The following is a 19,000-nucleotide window of genomic DNA, read 5'->3' as shown; positions in this document are numbered from 1 at the left end:
AAAAAAAAAAAAAAAAAAAAAAAAAAAATGCAGGACTCATCTTTGCTTAACATACTATCTATGCACCCTGATATTTTCTGTTCTAGTTTAGCTTATTTGGTGTCATTTAAAAATGCTGCTCATAACCTTTCTTTGTTTCTTTCTTTTTTTTTGAGACAGAGTTTCACTCTTGTTGTCCAGTCTGGAGTGCAATGGTGTGATGTTGGCTCACCGCAATCTCTGCCTTCTGGGTTCAAGCGATTCTCCTGCCTCAGCCTCCCAAGTAGCTGGGGATTACAGGCATGCGCCACCACACCCGGCTAATTTTGTATTTTTAGTAGAGATGGGGTTTCTCTATTGGCCAGGCTGGTCTCGAACTCCCGACCTCAGGTGATCTGCCTGCCTCAGCCTCCCAAAGTGCTAGGATTACAGGCCTGAGCCACCATGCCCGGCCTGCTCATAACCTTTCAAATTCAAACCTCTGGCTTGAAAAACATTGAGCCTGTCATATCGTCCTGCTTAATTTTCTCTGTTGTCTTTTAGCTGCCTGTTACTTCCTTCTTATAATTTGTCTCTTTGCTGATCTCCCATCTTGCCTTCGGGGTGCAGTTCCCTGAAAGCAGGAACTTCATCTAGCTTGTCACTGCTGTCTTCTCAGCTCTGGGAACAGCATCTGGCACACAGGTGGCAGGTGTCCCGCAGTGAGCTGTTGAGCAAACGAGTGAATGGTGTTGGAGTAGAGGGGATGCGGGCTCTCAAAGCTGGGCTTTTCTAATTACCTTGTTTTCCTCCCCTTCCCAGTTTGCCCTGGGGCCCCAGCCTGGCCCGGGTCGCCCTGGCATGAGGAGATGGGCCTGCTGCTCCTGGTCGCATTGCTCCTGCTGCCCGGCTCCTACGGACTGCCCTTCTACAATGGCTTCTACTACTCCAACAGCGCCAACGACCAGAACCCAGGCAACGGTCATGGCAAAGGTAGGCGACATCCTCCACCTAGCTCTTTGCTCCCCTGGGTGACCTAGACCTCCTTGGCTCTTGCTGTGATCTGTGGGTTCCAGGCTGGGACAGGGACATTCCAGCAGGGCCCTTGTAGTGGACCAGCTTGCTTTGCAGACAGAGGAAGGGGTGATTTCGTTTCCCTGTGTTTGCCAGCCCCTTAAGCATGGGGCCCAATTCACTTAGGCTTTTTACTTTCCCTAAAAGTCTTGCCAATTGTTCAGGGTCCAGCTTAAATGTGTCCTCCCCTGGTCCCCCCAGTGGAAAGGGGACTTCGGGTCAAATAGATGTGAGTTTGAATCGTTCTTTGTTTTGTTTTTGAGATAGAGTCTCACTCTGTTGCCGAGGCTGGAGTGCAATGGCGCGATCTCGGCTCACAGCAACCTCCGCCTCCCAGGTTCAAGCGATTCTCCTGTCTCAGCCTCCCAAGTAACTGGGATTACAGGCATGTGCCACCACCCCGGCTAATTTTTGTATTTTTAGTAGAGACGGGGTTTCGCCATGTTGTCCAGGCTGGTCTTGAACTCCTGACCTCAGATGATCCACCCACCTCAACCTCCCAAATTGCTGGGATTACAGGCATGAGCCACCATGCCTGGCCTGAGTTTCAGTCTTATAATTCTACCTCTTACTAGCTGTGTGGCCTTGGGCAGGGAACTTTTTAAAGTAGCAGTTATTGTGCACCCATCATGGGTTGGGCGCGCTTCTAGATATTTTGCATATGTTGTCTCTTATAATCACAAAAGCCCTGACGTAGGCAAAGGTGAAAATACACTTTTTTTTTTTTTTTTTGACGGAGTCTCACTTTGTCATCCAGGCTGGAGTGCAGTGGCACAATCTTGGCTCACTGCAGCCTCTGCCTCCCAGGTTCAAGCGATTCTTCTGCCTCAGCCTCCCGAGCAGCTGGGATTACAGGCATCTGCCACCACACCCGGCTAATTTTTGTACTTTTAGTAGAGATGGGGGTTTTGCCATATTGGCCAGGCTGGTCCTGAACTCTTGACCTCAGGTGATCCACCCGCCTCAGTCTCCCAAAGTGCTGGGATTACAGGCGTGAGCCAACAAGCCCTGCCGAAAATACACATTTGTAATCACTAGTGAAGCATGGGTGCTGACCAGGCTGAATTGATGCTGCCTGCCCTCACAGCCTGAAAGTAGATTCCGTTATCATCTGTTCTTGTAGATGAGCAAACTGAGGCTCAGAGAGTTAATCCAGTTGTCCAGGTCACACAGCTATTAAAAAGACAAGCTGAGGGCTGGGTGCGGTGGCTCATGCCTATAATCCCAGCACTTTGGGAAGCTGAGGTGGGCGAATCACTTGAGGTCAGGAGTTCGAGGCCAGCCTGGCCAACATACCAAAACCTCGTCTCTACTAAAAATACAAAAAATTGGCCAGGTGCAGTGGTTCATGCCTGTAATCTCAGCACTTTGGGAGGCCGAGGCGGGCGGATCATGAGATCAAGAGATTGAGACCATTCTGACAAACTTGGTGAAACCCTGTCTCTACTAAAAATACAAAAGTAGCCGGGCATGGTGGCAGATGCCTTTAATCTCAGCTACTCAGGAGGCTGAGGCAGGAGAATGGCGTGAACCCAGGAGGCGGAGGTTGCAGTGAGCTAAGATCGTGTCACTGCACTTCAGCCTGAACAACAAACTGAGACTATCTCAAAACAAAACAAAACAAAACAAAAAACCCAAAAACTTAGCCAGGTGTAGTGGTGTGCACCTGTAATCCCAACTACTTGGGAGGCTGAGGCACGAGAATTGCTTGAACCTGGGAGGAGGAGGTTGCAGTAAGCTGAGATCACGCCACTGCACTCCAGCCTGGGTGACAGAGCGAGACTCTGCCTCAACAACACCACCAACAAAAAACTTGTTCCACTTGTTTGTGGAAGGAACGAACCAGCTTGCTGGTCTCAGTAATACCCAGCACCTGCCATGAAGAGCTCACAGCCTGGTTCAGAGATGACACATGAACTTGCAAGCGCAGGGCTGAGGGTTTCTCACCTCTCCCTCTGCCTTTGAGTAGATGATTGTGCCTGCAGAGAAACTTTCCCCCTTTTTATTAGTCTCCTAGGTCAGCTCTAACAAATTAACACAAACTTGGTGACTTGAAACAACAGAAATGTATTCTCTCACTGCTTTAGGCACCAGAAATCCAACATTAGTTTCACTGTGCAGAAATCGAGGTGTGGATAGGACTGGGCCTCCTCGGGGCTCTTGGAGAGAATCTGTTCTTGCCTTGCCTCTTTCAGTTCTGCTGGCTGCTGGCATTCCTTGCCTGTAGCTGCCTCACTCCAATTTCCGCCTCCATGGCTACTTGGCCTTCTCTTTTATGTGGAAATCTCCCTCTGCTTCCCTCTAAACAGGTACTTGCGTATTTGCATTTAGGGCCCATCTGGAAAATTCAGGATACCCTCCCCATCTCAACATCCTTAGTTTAACCTCATCTGCAAAGTCCATTTTGCCACATAAGGTAATGTTCACAAGTTCTAGGGATTAGGATTTAGGGTATTTTGGGAGGCCATTATTTAGCCGACCACACTCTTTTCCTTCAGAATTTATTTTGTTGTACAAGCACTACTGTATTTGTTTATTTATTTATTTATTTATTTTTGAGACAGAGTCTTGCTCTGTCCCCCAGGCTGGAGTGCAGTGGCGTGATCTCGGCTCACTGCAAGCTCCGCCTTCTGGGTTCATGCCATTCTCCTGCCTCAGCCTCCTGAGTGGCTGGGACTACAGGCGTCCACCACCATGCCCAGCTAATTTTTTTCTATTTTTAGTAGAGATGGGGTTTCACTGTGTTAACCAGGATGGTCTCAATCTCCCGACCTCGTGATCCGCCCGCCTCAGCCTCCCAGAGTGCTGGGATTACAGGCGTGAGCCACCGTGCCGGGCCTACAAGCACTACTTTATTGAGATTTGTGGAATTTAAAAAACTTAAACTTCCTACCCATAGTTTCACCATACTACCAGGCCGACATTTAATTTTTCTCTCTCCCTTTTGTCCCTGAATATGCAAGCAAAGTCATATATAATCCCCCCACCCAGGGGAACCACTGCTAACTTTTTAGGTATCTCTTTCTAGCCTTTCCTTTTTTTTTTTTTTTTTTTTTTTTTTGAGATAGGGTCTCACTCTGTCACTCAGGCTGGAGTGCAGTGGTGTGATCTCGGCTCACTGCAACCTCTGCCTCCTGGGCTCAAGAGATCCTTCCACTTTAGCCTCCTGAGTTAGCTGAGGCTACAGACGTACACCACCGTGCCCAGCTAATTTTTGTATTTTTAGTAGAGATGGGGCTTCACCATGTTGGCCAGGCTAGTCTCGAACTCCTGGCCTCAAGTGATCTGCCTGCCTCGGCCTCCCAAAGTACTAGGATTACAGGCGTGAGCCACCACACCTGGCCGAGGCTTTCCTTTATGATTTAGAAAACTTTCTTCCAACAAAATCAACTCATGTCATACATGTGATTTTGTAGTCTCCCTTATCACCTCACAGAATATAAATAATTTTCTAAGTCAAAGAATGAATGTACATCTACCAGATTATTTTACATGGCTGTATAGTATTTTATCATATGGATGTACATTTTCATTTTATTCAGGTTAAAACTTCAAAGGTAGCTTTACTCAAGAGAGTTGGGAAGAACCAAGGAAGTGGCCCCTAAATGATAGCCCTGCTTCATATCTATTGGACACTTTCTGTGTGCCAGGCGTCCTGCCTTACCTAGTTTCAACCTTATTACAGCCGTCTGTAGGGACTGTAATTAACCCATTCTACAAATGAGGAAGCTGAGGCTTGAATTCCCTGGATTACACAACTGGGAAAAGGTGGAACCAAGATGCAAGCCCGGATTGCCCAACTCCAAACCTCTGTACCTACTGCCTCTGCAGAGCAGGACAGCTCTAACCTGAATGAGCCTGAGAGTCCTCTGGAGGCTGGACCCCATTCCCAGAGTCTCTGATGCACTGGGACCCAACAATGTGCATTTCTGACAAATTCCTGGTGATGCTAATGCTACTGACCCGAAGGCCACACTTGGAGGCCTCTACATATGGCAATCTGCCACCTTAAGTATAGCTCTTTTTCAGCATGATTCCTCTACAGGGAACCTCCCGTCTCCTGCTTACCCATGAGGCTGTCCCCTTGCCTCCACCTTTTTAATTAATTGAGTTGTTTTTATTTTGTTTTCAGCAACAGAGTCTTGCTGTCTCACCCAGTCTGGAACGCAGTGGTGCGATCATAACTCACTGCAGCCTCGACCCCCTGGGCTGAAGCAATACTCCCACCTCAGCCTCCCGAGTAGCTGGGATCACAGGCACATGCCACCATACTCAGCTAGTTAAAAAAATTTTTTTTTGTAGAGACAGGGTCTTGCTGTGTTGCCCAGGCTGGTCTCAAACTTCTGGGCTGAAGCGATCCTCCTGTCTTGGCCTCTCAAAGTGTTGGGATTACAGGCGTGAACCACCATGCCTGGCCCCTGTCCCCTACCTTGAGTAAATCAAGCATGTGTTGAAATCTAGACCCGAGAGAATGAATCAGTGAGGTCCCAATAGGGGCTCCCCAGTTAAAGAAGAGGCAGCCTTAGCCTATGAACTTGATTCTTTTGTTGCATGTTGAGTTCTGTGTGTATTTGTAACTCGGAGCCCTGAGCATAGTCTCCTTTAGAAGTTCTGCCCTTAGCTCACTAGGCTGCTCGGTATTTGGGAAGAGTTATGGCGGACAGCTGGACCAGAGAGTAAAGCTAGGGCTGTGCTGTCCTCTGGCCAGTGTGGTGGGGAAGGAAATTCTGAGGGATTCCTATCAGGGCCGCTTGTCCTGGCCATGTACCTCATGTGGGATAGCTCTTGTCGCCCGCTCCATTGGTTAGATTTTGATGCATAACAAACCACCCAAAACTTAGTGACTTGTTTAAGATGACAGCCATTTTTTTAGCTCATGATTCTGTGGGTCAGCATTTTGGAGTGGGCTCCATTTCTTCGGGTCTTGCAGTTGGGTCTTGCAGATGTGCCTGCCCGTGGTGGGCAGGTCAGCGGAGGGCTGGTTGCTGTAGGATGGCCTCAGCTGGGGCGCTCTGTCTCTGTTCTGTGTAGTCTCTCATCCTCTAGCAGGCAAGCCTGGCCATGTGCTCATGGTGGCTGGCAAAGTCCTAAGAAAAAGAGTGGAAGCATCAAGGCCCTCTGGGGCCTATGCTCAGAACAGGCATGATGAATAGTCACTTCCAAGGCATTCAGTTGGTCAAAGCAAGTGGCAAGGCCAGCACAGATTCAAGGGGGTGGGGGAATAAATGTCATCTGTTGATGGAAGGATATGCAAAGTCACACTGCAGAGCATGTGGATCCAGGGAGGGGTGGAGCATGGTGGCCATTTTTGCAATCTGAGCTTGGAGGAGCCGCGGATGAGGGGGTGAGGTGGCCCTTGCAGGGGTACGGATGTGCTGCAGCAGGTCTCATCTGCACCCTATCTCTCCCCCAAGACCTCCTCAATGGAGTGAAGCTGGTGGTGGAGACACCCGAGGAGACCCTGTTCACCTACCAAGGGGCCAGTGTGATCCTGCCCTGCCGCTACCACTACGAGCCGGCCCTGGGCTCCCCAAGGCGCGTGCGCATCAAATGGTGGAAGCTGTCGGAGAACGGGGCCCCAGAGAAGGACGTGCTGGTGGCCATTGGGCTGAGGCACCGCTCCTTTGGGGACTACCAAGGCCGCGTGCACTTGCGGCAGGAGAAGGAGCATGATGTCTCGCTGGAGATCCAGGATCTGCGACTGGAGGACTATGGGCGTTACCGCTGTGAGGTCATTGATGGGCTGGAGGATGAAAGCGGTCTGGTGGAGCTGGAGCTGCGGGGTGAGACCCTGATGGGGACTGGGTGACACTGGGACCTGAGAGCAGAGGGGAGAGGACCAGAGAAAACATCCAGATCTCTGTGCTTTAGACATTTAAAAGTACTTAATTCTCAAAACAACCCACAGGGAAGCTACTGTTATCACCCCCATTTTACAGGTGAGGAAACTGAGACACAGAGAGGTCAAGTAACTTACCTAAGGTCACACAGCTTGTAAATGACAGAGCTGGGGTCTGAACCCAAGCACCCAGCCTCTAAAATCTGTTCCCCTCTACCCGCTCTCATTCACATCCCATTCAGAGAGAGGAAAACCAGAGCTGGCCCCACAGCTTATTAGAGATAGAGCTGAGATTTAAGCAAGGTTAGCGGGTAACACAAGTGAATGAGGCAGCCCAGTGTAAGATAATGGGAGTGGTGGAGACTGGGCACACTCCTGAGCCCTTGTCCTGTCCCCAGGGATCTCCCACCCTACTCAGGCCCAGTTGATGATGTCATGCCGGAATGCAGGCCCCACTCTGCCAAATTTTCTGGCTTGACAAGATAAGCTTATATTTTTATGTGAGATCTCCTGATTTTTATGTAAAAATCTCCTTTTAAAAACAAAAAACAAAACCAACCAAACAAAAAAACCCCCAAAAAACAAAAAACAAAAACCCAATGCTGTCCAAACCAGCCACACACTGCAAACCAGATCTTGTATGTGACGTCCGTGTTTGATCTTTAATTTGTATTTACCTTCTCTGTCTCTAGGATGGGGCTATATGTCCTCATCTCTCTCCCACATGTTAAGGGCAGTTTGGGCATAGAGGAAGGTGACCTGACTAGCCCCAGCCCATCCCAGCTGTGACATCTGGGTAAATGCCTCATCCCCCTTAGAACCCTGGGCCTCTCGGGTATAAAATGGGGTATCACAATCTTTCCTCCTTTACCTCCCTTGGAGGTAATGAGGATAAAATGTACATCCTTAAAATGCATTCTCTGTCTTTGCCACAAGTGTCCACATGGCTTACATGGTGGCTCAGAGGGGCCACATTCCTCATTCCTGAACTTGGGGTGGCAGTGGAGTTGGAGAGAACCTGCAAGAGTCATTGGTCTGGGGTCTGCAGGGGCAGCCTAGAGAAACAGGGAGCCCTCACCCCATTCCTGGGGCTGCAAGGGCTAGGAATTTGGGGTGGAACCAGGCATGAAACAGTCCCCCTGCAAACACATGTGGAGGCTGCAAGCTGATTGTCAGAGCCCATGGGCTTCTCTGCCACCCAACCTGGCTTTGCCCAGGTGCCTGGCTTCCTGCCCTGATGAGATTGGAGGTTTGGGGCTCAGGCTATTCCCAGGTCCTTGGCCACAGGGAGAAGATTCCAAAGACTCTGGGTAAACAACAGCAGTCAAGTGGTGTCCTTCCCAGACTCCTAGGGTCACCTCTACTCCTTAAGGTTTCATTGACTTGGTAGAGACTGCATCTCAGAAATTTAAAAACTTTTTATTAGAGTAAAATTTCAAACATGAACATATCTTTTGAGGGAAGCCTGCGGCCCCCCTCAGACCCTGGCCACAAGGTGAGAAACCGCCTGCCCCAGGACCTCCCTGCCCTTGAGCCTCCTTTATGGAAAGGCCCTTCCCCACCCCTCTCCCCATGCCCTCCAGGGCCTCTCCTTCTCCTGAAAATCATCTGCCGCACGTGGAAAGTTCTTTGCAGTTTCCTAGGAAATTTCCACGTTAATAATAACATACACTATCAGGTCCCAGCTAATGAGTGGGGAGCTGGGAGTCAAACCTGGCCCCTAGAGCCCAAAGTCCGGGCTTGTCTGGAGAAGATGGCACAGCCTCACTGGGGGTCTGGCAACAGCCTTGTGGATTAGGAATCGTTTCCCTTCTATTGTTGGGGCATTAACTGACTAATTAATTACCTTAACTCATGGATGTTTTCTGAGTACTGCTGTGAATGAGCTGAGTCCCAGGAGAGAGGCAGCAATGGACAGGAGGTCAGAGGTTAGCTGAGTTTTTCTGAGGGACAGTGTATGTGTGTGTGTGTGTTGCAGGGAGCACGTGTCCCAGTGAGGGTGGGAGGAGAGTGGGGTGTCCAGCCAGCTGGGCCCCTGGCCACCCCCTAAGCTCCTTTTTCCTCCCCCTACAGGTGTGGTCTTTCCTTACCAGTCCCCCAACGGGCGCTATCGGCTCAACTTCCATGAGGGCCAGCAGGTCTGTGCTGAGCAGGGCGCGGTGGTTGCCTCCTTTGAGCAGCTCTTCCGGGCCTGGGAGGAGGGCCTGGACTGGTGCAATGCGGGCTGGCTGCAGGACGCCACGGTGCAGTACCCCATCATGCTGCCCCGGCAGCCCTGCGGTGGCCCGGGCCTGGCACCTGGCGTGCGAAGCTACGGCCCCCGCCACCGCCGCCTGCACCGCTATGATGTATTCTGCTTCGCCACTGCCCTCAAGGGTGAGTGGAATGGCCAAGGCCAGGCCTGCGGGTTTGGTGGCCATCTAGGACCTGTGGGAGAGCAGCTTCTGGGGAGCTCTGGCCCCCTCTGCTGGCTCTGCTGGCACTGCCACCTGGAGGCCAAGAGCACTAGCCACCCTTGAAGCAGCGTCTGGTTGAGTTTCGAGTGCTTTGCTGCTGCTGCTGCTGCTGCTTTATGCCGATCATTGGTTTCTTCATTCATCAAATATTTACTGAGTGCCTACCATATGCTAGAGCCTAGACTAGACTCCGGGGAATCACAGACAAATAAAACACAGCCTGTCTTCACAAAGCAGCTCATTTCACAGGAAGATGAGCAAGTAAAACCGAAACTGGTTCAGTGTCATATGCCAAGCCCTTGGAAAAGTGTCTGACACATAGTAGGCGTTCAGTAAATGACCGAATGGGCGAGAAACCCTGACTGGTCCAGCCTAGGTGGGGTGTCCACCCAGGGTGCAAATAGGGAAGGGTGGTGGGGGAGTGCAGACGTGACTGGAGGGACCCGGGTTCTATGGCAGGTGGGACGGAGCTTTCTGGGAGAGGGTGAAGATCAGGAAGTGTTCTCTGCAGATGCCTGCAGTATGGTAGCTCCCTGGGCTCAGATGGGTCTTTGGGGCTGGCATCTCTGCAGGCCCCGCTGTGCTCTCTGGCTGCCCCCTGTGCTGTCTGGCACTCATGCCCCCTTTCCCCCAGGGCGGGTGTACTACCTGGAGCACCCTGAGAAGCTGACACTGACAGAGGCAAGGGAGGCCTGCCAGGAAGATGACGCCACAATCGCCAAGGTGGGACAGCTCTTTGCCGCCTGGAAGTTCCATGGCCTGGACCGCTGCGACGCTGGCTGGCTGGCAGATGGCAGCGTCCGCTACCCTGTGGTTCACCCGCATCCCAACTGTGGGCCCCCGGAGCCTGGGGTCCGAAGCTTTGGCTTCCCTGACCCACAGAGCCGCTTGTACGGTGTTTACTGCTACCGCCAGCACTAGGACGTGGGGCCCTCCCCTGCCGCATTCTCTCACTGGCTGTGTATTTATTGAGTGGTTCGTTTTCCCTTGTGGGTTGGAGCCATTTTAACTGTTTTTATACTTCTCAATTTAAATTGTCTTTAAACACTTTTTTACTATTTTTTTGGTAAAGCAAACAGAACCCAATGCCTCCCTTTGCTCTTGGACGCCCCACTCCAGAAATCTTGCCTGCTTCCCTGGGCCATTTGCGGTTTTGTGGGCCTCTGGAGGGTTCCCCACCATCCAGGCTGGTCTCCCTCCCTTAAGGAGGTTGGTGCCCAGAGCGGGCGGTGGCCTGTCCAGAATGCCACTGGGAGTCAGGGCACGGTGGGCACAGTTCTCCCTGCCCCTCAGCCTAGGGGAAGAAGAGGGCCTCGGGGGCCTCCAGAGCTGGGCTTTGGGCCTCTCCTGCCCACCTCTACTTCTCTGTGAAGCTGCTGACCCCAGTCTGCCCACTGAAGGGCTAGGGCTGGAAGCCAGTTCTAGGCTTCCGGGTGAAATATGAGGGAAGGGAGAAATTCCCCTCTCCATTCCCCTCCCCCTTTTGGTTCCAAAGAATCTGTTTTGTTGTCATTTGTTTCTCATTGTTCCCTGTGTGGGGAGAGGCTCTCAGGTGTGTGTACTTTCTTTGGACAATAAATGGTGCTATGACCGCCTTCCGCCATCCCCAGTCCTTTTCTGTGTTTCCATCTCATTTGGTCTCAGGGCGCAGGCCCCTGCCTGGTGGGTGTGGTGGGGGCAGTTCTAGCCCAGGCTTCGTAGGTTGGCTGGGTCAGGTCCCTGGGGTGAACAGGGAACTCTGTGGGCTGGTTCTAGCCTTGCCTGCTCAATGGTTCACCCGGTCCTGGGTGCTGGCCTAGTGGCAGAGGACCTGGCTTGTGTCTTCACCATCCCCACCCCTTGGCAGTGTGTCTGTCTGTGTGAGGCCCAGCAGAAGAGTCAGAGGTGCCTCTCAGAAGACAGAGGAAGCTGTGGCCCTCCAGAGGACCTCAGAGGCCGGGGATCTAGGGGCCAGTGCTCCGTGTGCCTCACCCTTTGCCACCTACTCCCACCCTCGCCTCAGGGAACTTGTTGCCTTGCGCAGGAACGCCTCTGCCACTCACCAACCAATTATTCATTCAATCAGTTCTTCCCTTAGCTCAGTGCTCCTCATAATGTGGTTCACAGCATCAGCATCACTGGGATCTTGTTAGAAGTGCAAATTCCTGGGCCCCACCAGAGACCTGCTGAGTCAGAAAGTCTGGGGTGTGGACCTACACCCTCTGTTGTCACCAAGCCCTTTAGGTGATTCTGATGCATGCTTAAGTTTGAAAACCACTGACAGTTGCATCACCAACTAATCAGTTCATTAATAGTTAGTTAAGTAATGGTTGAGCGCCTACTATGTAACCAGTGCTGTACACTCTACTTTGGCCCACTGTTCTTTCTAGAGGTAGAGGTACAAGTATATATCTACGAACAAACAACTGTACACACGCCCACACCTAAAAAGATACCAGGACCCAGGAACTCACACTGGCATGCATGAACCAACACATACACACATTCACAAAGGCTCAATGGCATGTCCAGCGACTGTGATGAGGGAGGCGTCTGAGGAGGTGGCACTGGTAGAAGGACATTGCCTGGCATGCATGTGCTGGCTCAACTCTCAAGGTTTGTTGGGGGAATCCGTAAGCAATTGGAATTGTTTTCATTGCTTTCTACAATGTACTTTTTCTGAGACAAAGTCTTGCTCTGTTGCCCAGGCTGGAGTGCAGTGATGCAATCTTGGCTTACGGCTCACTGCAACCTCCACCTCCCAGGTTCAAGCAACTCTCCTGCCTCAGCCTCCTGAGTAGCTGGGATTACAGGTGCATGCCACCATGCCTAGCTAATTTTTGTATTTTTTTAGTAGAGACAGGGTTTCACCATGTTGGCCAGGCTAGTCTTGAACTTCTGACCTTGTGATCCACCGGCCTTGGCCTCCCATAGTGCTGGGATTCCAGGCGTGAGCCACTGTGCCTGGCCTCTATAGCATACTTAAGGGCAGAATGCCCAGACCTTTTTGCTAGTAGCTGGCCCGCAGTTTACCCTGCAAATGTGTAAGCAAGATTCACTGTTCCCAGACTGTTTGCAGTTTGTTTTTCCCTTCCCTTCTTATAAATCCTGATTTTTGTCTCTGTTCTTGGACTCAGTCTACCAACCTACCAGAGCAGTGTGATCACCAAGAACCAAAGCACGCAAGGTGACCAGATGTCTTGCTTGAGTGGTTCTTTGGCAGTGCCCACTTGTAAATCCATATGGTACCCACTGACTGACACATGTCACACATATCACATGTGCTTACATGCAGATCATCTACCAAACACATTAGCACCCTAGGAAAAATAAAGCACAACGGATGTGACTGTCCCAGGTGCTCTGAACAGACCAGAGTCACAGAGTCACACCAATTTGAGATCATTTGATCAAAACCTGTCTCCACTGCCACCATTCCTAAGAGCCCCTTTGGGGGACTCTGGGTCATGATTGCCTTCTTCTTAAATTAAAAAAGGGAAAAGAAAAGAGATAGATCTCTTCCAAGGTCTTTATTATTATTATAATATCATAATCTTCAGTTTTCAAAAATATAAATAGGTGCACGGAACCCTGGTGCCTGCACGGTCCCGGGGGCGGGGGTGGGGAGGGGAGAAGGCTGGGTGGCACCCCCACTGGGCAGGAAGTGCCCCCAGCAGCCCTGCCGAGTTGCCACCTGCTAGGGTGGCAGACCCAGGTGAGAGAGAGGACACTGGAAGAGGGGCCCTTGGAGGGAACCAACCCCCAGGCAGTGGAAGGTCCCTCAGATGGCTCTCCCCCGCCGGCTTACCCTCGGCAGGAGGCAGGAACCCGCCCCTCTCCCCCAAGGCTTCTCCCTCATATAGATGGTGCAGCCCTCCTGGCTCCTTCTCATCCAATACATTCAGCTGCAGTTCGGAGTTCTTCATGCTGTCAGGCCTCTGCCCCTTCCAGCTCCTTTGGAGCCCTCCTCCCTCCTCCCTAGCTCTCCCTGGAGGTGAAATAACCAACGATTGCACTGCTCTTGGATAAAGTCAGGAAACAAAAATAATCTTCTTTATTTAACTTAACCCCTCCCCTTCTCCCCCTGTCCCTGCACTGGTCCCTGGAAAGGCACGATGGGAGATTGAAGAAATGTCTCTAAACTCAGTCCACGGGTTATAATAAGTTTGCTTTGCTTTGGCATTCGGCGGACAAATTAGATGCGGTTTTGCTGATTTGGAGGGGTGAGTGGGTGCATACACAATGTGGGATTTATTTTTTTCCTTCTTTAATGGGATTCCTTATTGACAAAAAGCGACAAGAAGAGGACACCATCTGGGTGGGATGCACGTCAGCCTGGCAGGCTCCTGGGCTCAGCGTCCTGGGTGCGTCCTGGAAGCTCTTCTCAGTGGGCCGTGCTGGGGCGGCTCCTCCGAGGGTGCCGTGAGCTCCGCTTCTGTAGTCTGCGTTTGTAGGCGGTGGCTAGGGCGAAAGGGAGATGGAAAAATATCAGTGGGCCTGGAAAGAAAGTGGGGCGAGCCTAGGCTCTCCCCAGACTATCCTCTCTCCCTTGTGGAAACCGGGGACTCAGGGAGGCACCTGAGGCTTTATCAGCTTTCCTGATTTTGAGTTTTCTTGGACTTTCTCCCTTTTTCTCCTGCATCCTCTCAGTGAAAGTGAGCCCTCTCCTGGGACAAGTACGTGGCCCTTCTAGGGGCAGCGATCAGCTATTTGTGACTGAGCAGCCCCCTGACCTCCCCTCCCTTGCTCAACCTTGTGGATGGTGCAGGGTCCCCAGGAGCGGGGACGGGGGGAAGGCTGTGCTGGCAGAATCTAACCCTGTGCTCAGCGAGGGTGGCCGGGGTGATGCTTACCGTCTGTGCAGGTGATCCGAGGCTCCTCCCAGTGCCCGCTGGGTTGGCACCGGATGGTGGGCACGTGGCGCTGGACAAACCCCTCTGTGCACTGGTACCGCACCAGGGAATTGATCTCATACCGGTCCTTCTTCTGCCCGAAGGTCCTGGCATGCTGCACCACAGGGGGCTCTCCACAGGCCACTGGGGGGCAAACACCCTTTATAAAGGGTCTCATAGGGTCTCCTGGGATGACCTAAACTGGCTGTGACCCGAGGCACTGTGGGGGACACAGCCTCAACACCTGACAGTGAGCCCTGGATGTTTTCATACAGCGCTAGGAATCTAGAAGCTGCTGGCTCTAACATCTAAGTGGTTCCTCAACAACTTAAAACAGCAGGAAGGGAATACAAATGGGGTGGTCTTTAAAGGGATGAAGAGAAGATGAAAGGGAGGTAGAAAGGTGTGGAGGGCGAGAGCCAGGCAGACTTAGGCTTCTTGATGAAAACATCCAGTTCAGGGTAAAATGAGACCAAAAGGAGGCCTGGGGGATGCAAGGTGATGAGCAGGGTCAGTGGGGCGCATCCTACCAGCACCTCAATGTCCATAGACTGAAAGCCAAGGGATTGAGGCCTGACAACTATGACTCTGTGATTGATGGCCTTGGGAATCCTAAAGACAGGGAGGCTCCCCACCTCAAGCAGAGTTGCCCTTGTGGGTAACTCTGCTGCTGCTATCCAAGGAACTGTGTGGAGTGTGGAGTGGGGGTCCTGTCTTCTAGCCTGTGACCTTCATGTGCTCGTTGTCCCTGCAAATGGTCCCTGGCAGCAAGCTTGCCCTTGCCATTGGCCCTGGGATGCTGGTGCTAGGAGGGACCCCCAGGTCAGCTCCAATTTGCTTTTTGGACAGGTGAGGAGACACCAGCAGCCAGGAGACAAGGGACTCACCCCAGGCCACACAGCAAGAGCCTCACCTGTAGCTGGAGGTCTTGATCCTATCCTCCCCAGACCCCTCCCAGGCCCCAGCTTACCTGTGCCCTTTTTACACGTGAAGGGGAGGTGGTAATTGCAGGGAACATCATTCCACTCGCCCTTCTCGTGCCAGATCATCACCACACAGTCCTCTCCAGCGGCAAAGAAGTTGTCAGGCTGGTTGGGGCGCCAGTTCTCAAATTGCTGTGGGTGGGAGTGGGGAAGGAGTAAGGAGCGGGCAGGACAGTGTGGGTTGGCCTGCTCCGACTGTCTTCCCCATGGAGCCTCTTCATCGTCTCCTTTCTCTTTTAGCCCCAACTTCAGGCTCATCTAATAGCAGCACAAAGGCTGCTGGGAGTCTGGTCAGGGCTGTTCTAGGGGCCATGGAACCCGGTGGCTCCCTAGAGAATCGGTCACACAGCCTGACTCGGGTCCTTCTCAGGAGCTCAGAACCCCCAGGACTCACAGGCCTGTACATGAGCTGATTCCACTCCTCTTATCCAGAAGGGCCAACCAGGGCTGACCACATTGGGTAGGGATGGATGGTAGGAACATGGCTCTTAAGTCTGGCCTCTGCCCACCAATAAGTCCTCCCAAGGCTTATCCTTCCAGCTTTGCTTCAGGACAAAGAGAATCACTGGGTGCCTGTACCATTCACTTCGCATCTATGTTGCTTTCTGTCTGTCTCCTTGAGTAGACTCGAGTCCAATATGGGCAAGAAACCTCTCTAAAGCTTCCGTGTACTCCTCATGGTGGTGGCTATTATTCCTTCATCTCCTTCCTGGCTCCTTCCCTTGCCTCATGCCGTCATTGGCTCAATCTGTCCAGCCCCGGGCTGGGTTCCAGAGGCAGAGATGAAGGAGACAATCCCTGCCCTCAAGGGCTCCCGGTCTAACAGCCGGTCAGTGAGTGTCTGCATGGGGTTTGAATGCATCTCTCTCCAGGGGTCTTTATCCCACACCCTGTCCTCTGGGTCACCAGCTGTGCCTACAGCAGAACTCACCATGGGGTGTCCATCTGACCAGCGGAAGTCCCCTTCGATGGTCCTGTCGTTCAGGCCGATCCACTGGTAGTCTTGGGCATTGTCTGGGGAAAGGGTGAGGGTGTCAGGCCTCACACTCTACACGCTGGGGTGTCTGAGAAACTTGAGCTCATGGAGGCAGAGGGGATGGAGGAGGGAAGGAGGTAGGTGGGCTCCTAGGAGCAAGCCACCTGCTTCTCAGGTCCTCACAAGGGGCTCAGCATGTGCATGCTTGGAGTGCACTTTGGGCCACCTCTCTAAGCTGGCATGGACAGGTGACAGCCACAGCTTAGTTTTGGGCTGACTCTGGCTGGCATTGGGTCTGCCCTGGGTGCAGCCAGAGCTACTGGCCCCAAAGACCGCTGTCTTCTCTCTGAGAGCTCAGACCTCCCCCAGGTCCCTGTCCCGCAGTCTCACGAGGCCCAAGTCTGCTGCCTTCTGAAAGGTGAGGCCCTTTGCCTACACCACCACTCTCCTCTCAGGCTCCAGAGGCCCTGCTGCACTCACTGTTGACAAATTCCTGCTCCTCGGGGGTGACGATGCTGCTCAGGTGTGACTGCTGCTCCCGACACCGGCGCTCAGCATCCACCCAGGTCTCACGGTCTGGGAAGTGGCGGTAACAGTGGCCCTGGTACTTGGTCCAGCCCTCTTCACATACCTCCTGGTCTGCAACACAGGTCAGAGGCTTGAAGGGAGGGGCAGAGGCCACCAGAGGATGGCAGATGCTGCTAGTCTTGTGGCATAGGTTCCTGCATTCACCCCCCCTTCAATGCTGTGCCCTCAAGGGAAGGGAGAGGCACAGCTGGAGGGGGTTCAGGTTGGAAACTGGTCTGGTCCCTGGGAGCCTCTGCACATGCTTCCACTCTGGAAAATGCCAGGGGCCCTTTCCTTCCCTGATGCCACGCCCTCCCCGCTCACCCTCTCCCAAGCTTTCCTCCTCTCGATGCCTGCTCTGGTGGGCCAGCAGAGGTCAGCAGGCCAGGTACAAAGAGGTGGGAAGGTGGGAGGTCTTGAGATTTAAGGCAAGATTTGAGGCTCTGAGGGGCTCCAGGGAGAGAGGGAGTGGAGCTGTGGGGAAGTTCGTGGAGGCAATGGGAGCTGGTAGCGCTGGGGCATGAAGCGGAGCTGGCAGCTTCCTTCCTGCAGAACCTCAGTGGGAACAGAAGAGCAGAAATAAGTCTGCTTGGGGTCCAGAGAAGACTCAGAGCTCTAAGGCTGTTGATCAGAGGTGGCTTTAGTTAAGCACACTGTGCCTGCCTCTTGGGGCAGTCAGATAGCCCACTGGGGGTCTGGGATCCAGGGGCCCTGGCTTTTTATTTTGGGGGTGAATGGGAGGAGGGGAGGAACTTCTCTCCTCACAAACCTAAATTTGTAATGGGTTCTCAGTCTGGAAAAGGGGCTGGCTTGGAGTTCTTGGAGCCTGGGGATAGGCAGAACCGTGCTGAGCTGGCTCACTCAACTTTGAGAGAGCTCATTCTTAGTGTCTCCTCCCAACCTCGCCTTCAGTGACATCATGTTGACAGCTTTAAACTGGCTCTAGTGGAAGCATTTATACCTCAGGAATTGGCAGATGCTACAATCAGGGCTCCCTTCTCCTCTATGAGAGCTGCTTGTTAAACATCTGCCAGCACAGCGTGGGACAGAGTGAATTCCAAGGCCCCCCTTCTTCCTTCTTCCCCTGGGGTCTCCTAGGTGGAGGTCCACGAACCCCTCAGGCTACATGGTGGTCTCCCTGATTGGGTGCCACCATAGTCTGGCTGTCCTGGAATGGAAGGACCAGTACCCGAGCCGAAGGAGTCTTAGGCTGAAGGGGCGGATGCTTGGCAAAGTAGGGGAGAGACAGTTGGGACAGTGGAGGGAGAGCAGAGCAGGGGGGTCAGCAGCCTGAGAAGAAAGAGCAGAGCTGTGGGATGGGCCGTGGAGGCCTCTGGTGCCTCAGCTACGAACGTCTTCCCGAAGGGATGAGGCTGCAGTCTGGAAAGAGGTGGAGAGGCCTCAGAGTAGCTCAGCACTCTGAAGAGGCCAGACATATCATCTTAGAGCTGACTTAGGGGGTCAGTTTTTGGCCCCTTCCGTGGCTGAGGGCTGAGCTGGGCAGGCAGCTCTGGGAGGTGGGTATGGGAGGGCAGGGCTGTGCAGGCTGAAGGTTCTTAGGAAACAGAAATAATTCCAGGGAGGCTGGAAGAGGCAGCAGGGACAGAGCCTGTGGAGTGGTGAGGACTCAAGATTGGAATGGGAGAGGAGATGCAGCCCTGCTTAGCTGGGCCCACAGGCCCAGGGCCAAGCTGGGTGGCTCTGTCACCATCTCTCTTCCCCATCAGGGTACAGAGCCCTATGAGGGTCCTGCCTCATTCCAGCAGAGCACACTTCCATAGTCTGGAACCAAACGGCTGTTGTCGGCATGGAAGTCTCAGACTCTTCTACTCTGTGGCAAATGTTTTAGTATCATGGGGAGAAAATCCTTGTAGTCTCTGCTTCCATCCCAGCCAAGACCCCATATACCAATTTCTTGAGGTCTTCGGGTGAGGATGGAGGGTGGGAGGCTGCAAGGGAGTAGAAGTGTCCAGGCTTTTTTTCCCAGAAGCCTTAAATTCATCTACCAGTTTGTAACCTTGGCAGTGCCTCAAAGGAGTATGAAACCCAAAACTACCCCTCCCCACACTGCTTAGGACCAAAGGGAGACTTCCCAGGAGTTTCAGCTGCTTTCTGGAAGTTTCTGGGAATCCAACTTGAGAGTTTATTGAAAAGGGTTTTAAGCCCCTACATACTTCCAGTTCTCTCTGGGCCATTGAGACAAGCATCCAAAGGTCCCATCTCCCCTTTTCTGAGCTGGAAAACCCCCGAGATCCAGGAGGCTGGTGGGGAGACTA

General features: G+C 52.6%; 2 protein-coding genes across 3 annotated transcripts in view; one reads left to right on the top strand and one right to left on the bottom strand.

Moving 5' to 3' along the window:
* The window catches only part of HAPLN3 (hyaluronan and proteoglycan link protein 3), a 28,395-nt gene extending 17,465 nt beyond the window's left edge, over nt 1-10,930 (top strand). For both annotated transcript variants that reach the window (XM_011986303.1, XM_011986304.1), the window contains exons 2-5: nt 781-951; nt 6,447-6,815; nt 8,945-9,247; nt 9,962-10,930. In XM_011986303.1, coding sequence (XP_011841693.1) covers nt 828-951; nt 6,447-6,815; nt 8,945-9,247; nt 9,962-10,248 — 1,083 coding nt within the window. In that variant the 5' untranslated portion in view covers nt 781-827 and the 3' untranslated portion in view covers nt 10,249-10,930. The remainder of the gene's footprint in view (nt 1-780; nt 952-6,446; nt 6,816-8,944; nt 9,248-9,961) is intronic.
* Nucleotides 10,931-12,821: 1,891 nt separating this feature from the next.
* ACAN (aggrecan) overlaps nt 12,822-19,000 on the bottom strand; it is an 80,856-nt gene continuing 74,677 nt past the window's right edge. The window contains exons 16-20 of the mRNA XM_011986342.1: nt 16,638-16,796; nt 16,113-16,195; nt 15,169-15,313; nt 14,160-14,342; nt 12,822-13,767 (exon numbers count right to left, since the gene is read on the bottom strand). Of these exons, the coding sequence (XP_011841732.1) occupies nt 13,691-13,767; nt 14,160-14,342; nt 15,169-15,313; nt 16,113-16,195; nt 16,638-16,796 (647 nt within the window). The 3' untranslated portion in view covers nt 12,822-13,690. The remainder of the gene's footprint in view (nt 13,768-14,159; nt 14,343-15,168; nt 15,314-16,112; nt 16,196-16,637; nt 16,797-19,000) is intronic.

The sequence above is a fragment of the Mandrillus leucophaeus genome, unplaced genomic scaffold, assembly GCF_000951045.1.
Source record: "Mandrillus leucophaeus isolate KB7577 unplaced genomic scaffold, Mleu.le_1.0 Scaffold297, whole genome shotgun sequence".
NCBI classification, from domain to species: Eukaryota; Metazoa; Chordata; class Mammalia; order Primates; family Cercopithecidae; genus Mandrillus; species Mandrillus leucophaeus.
This window is presented reverse-complemented; position numbering and strand designations above follow the sequence as displayed.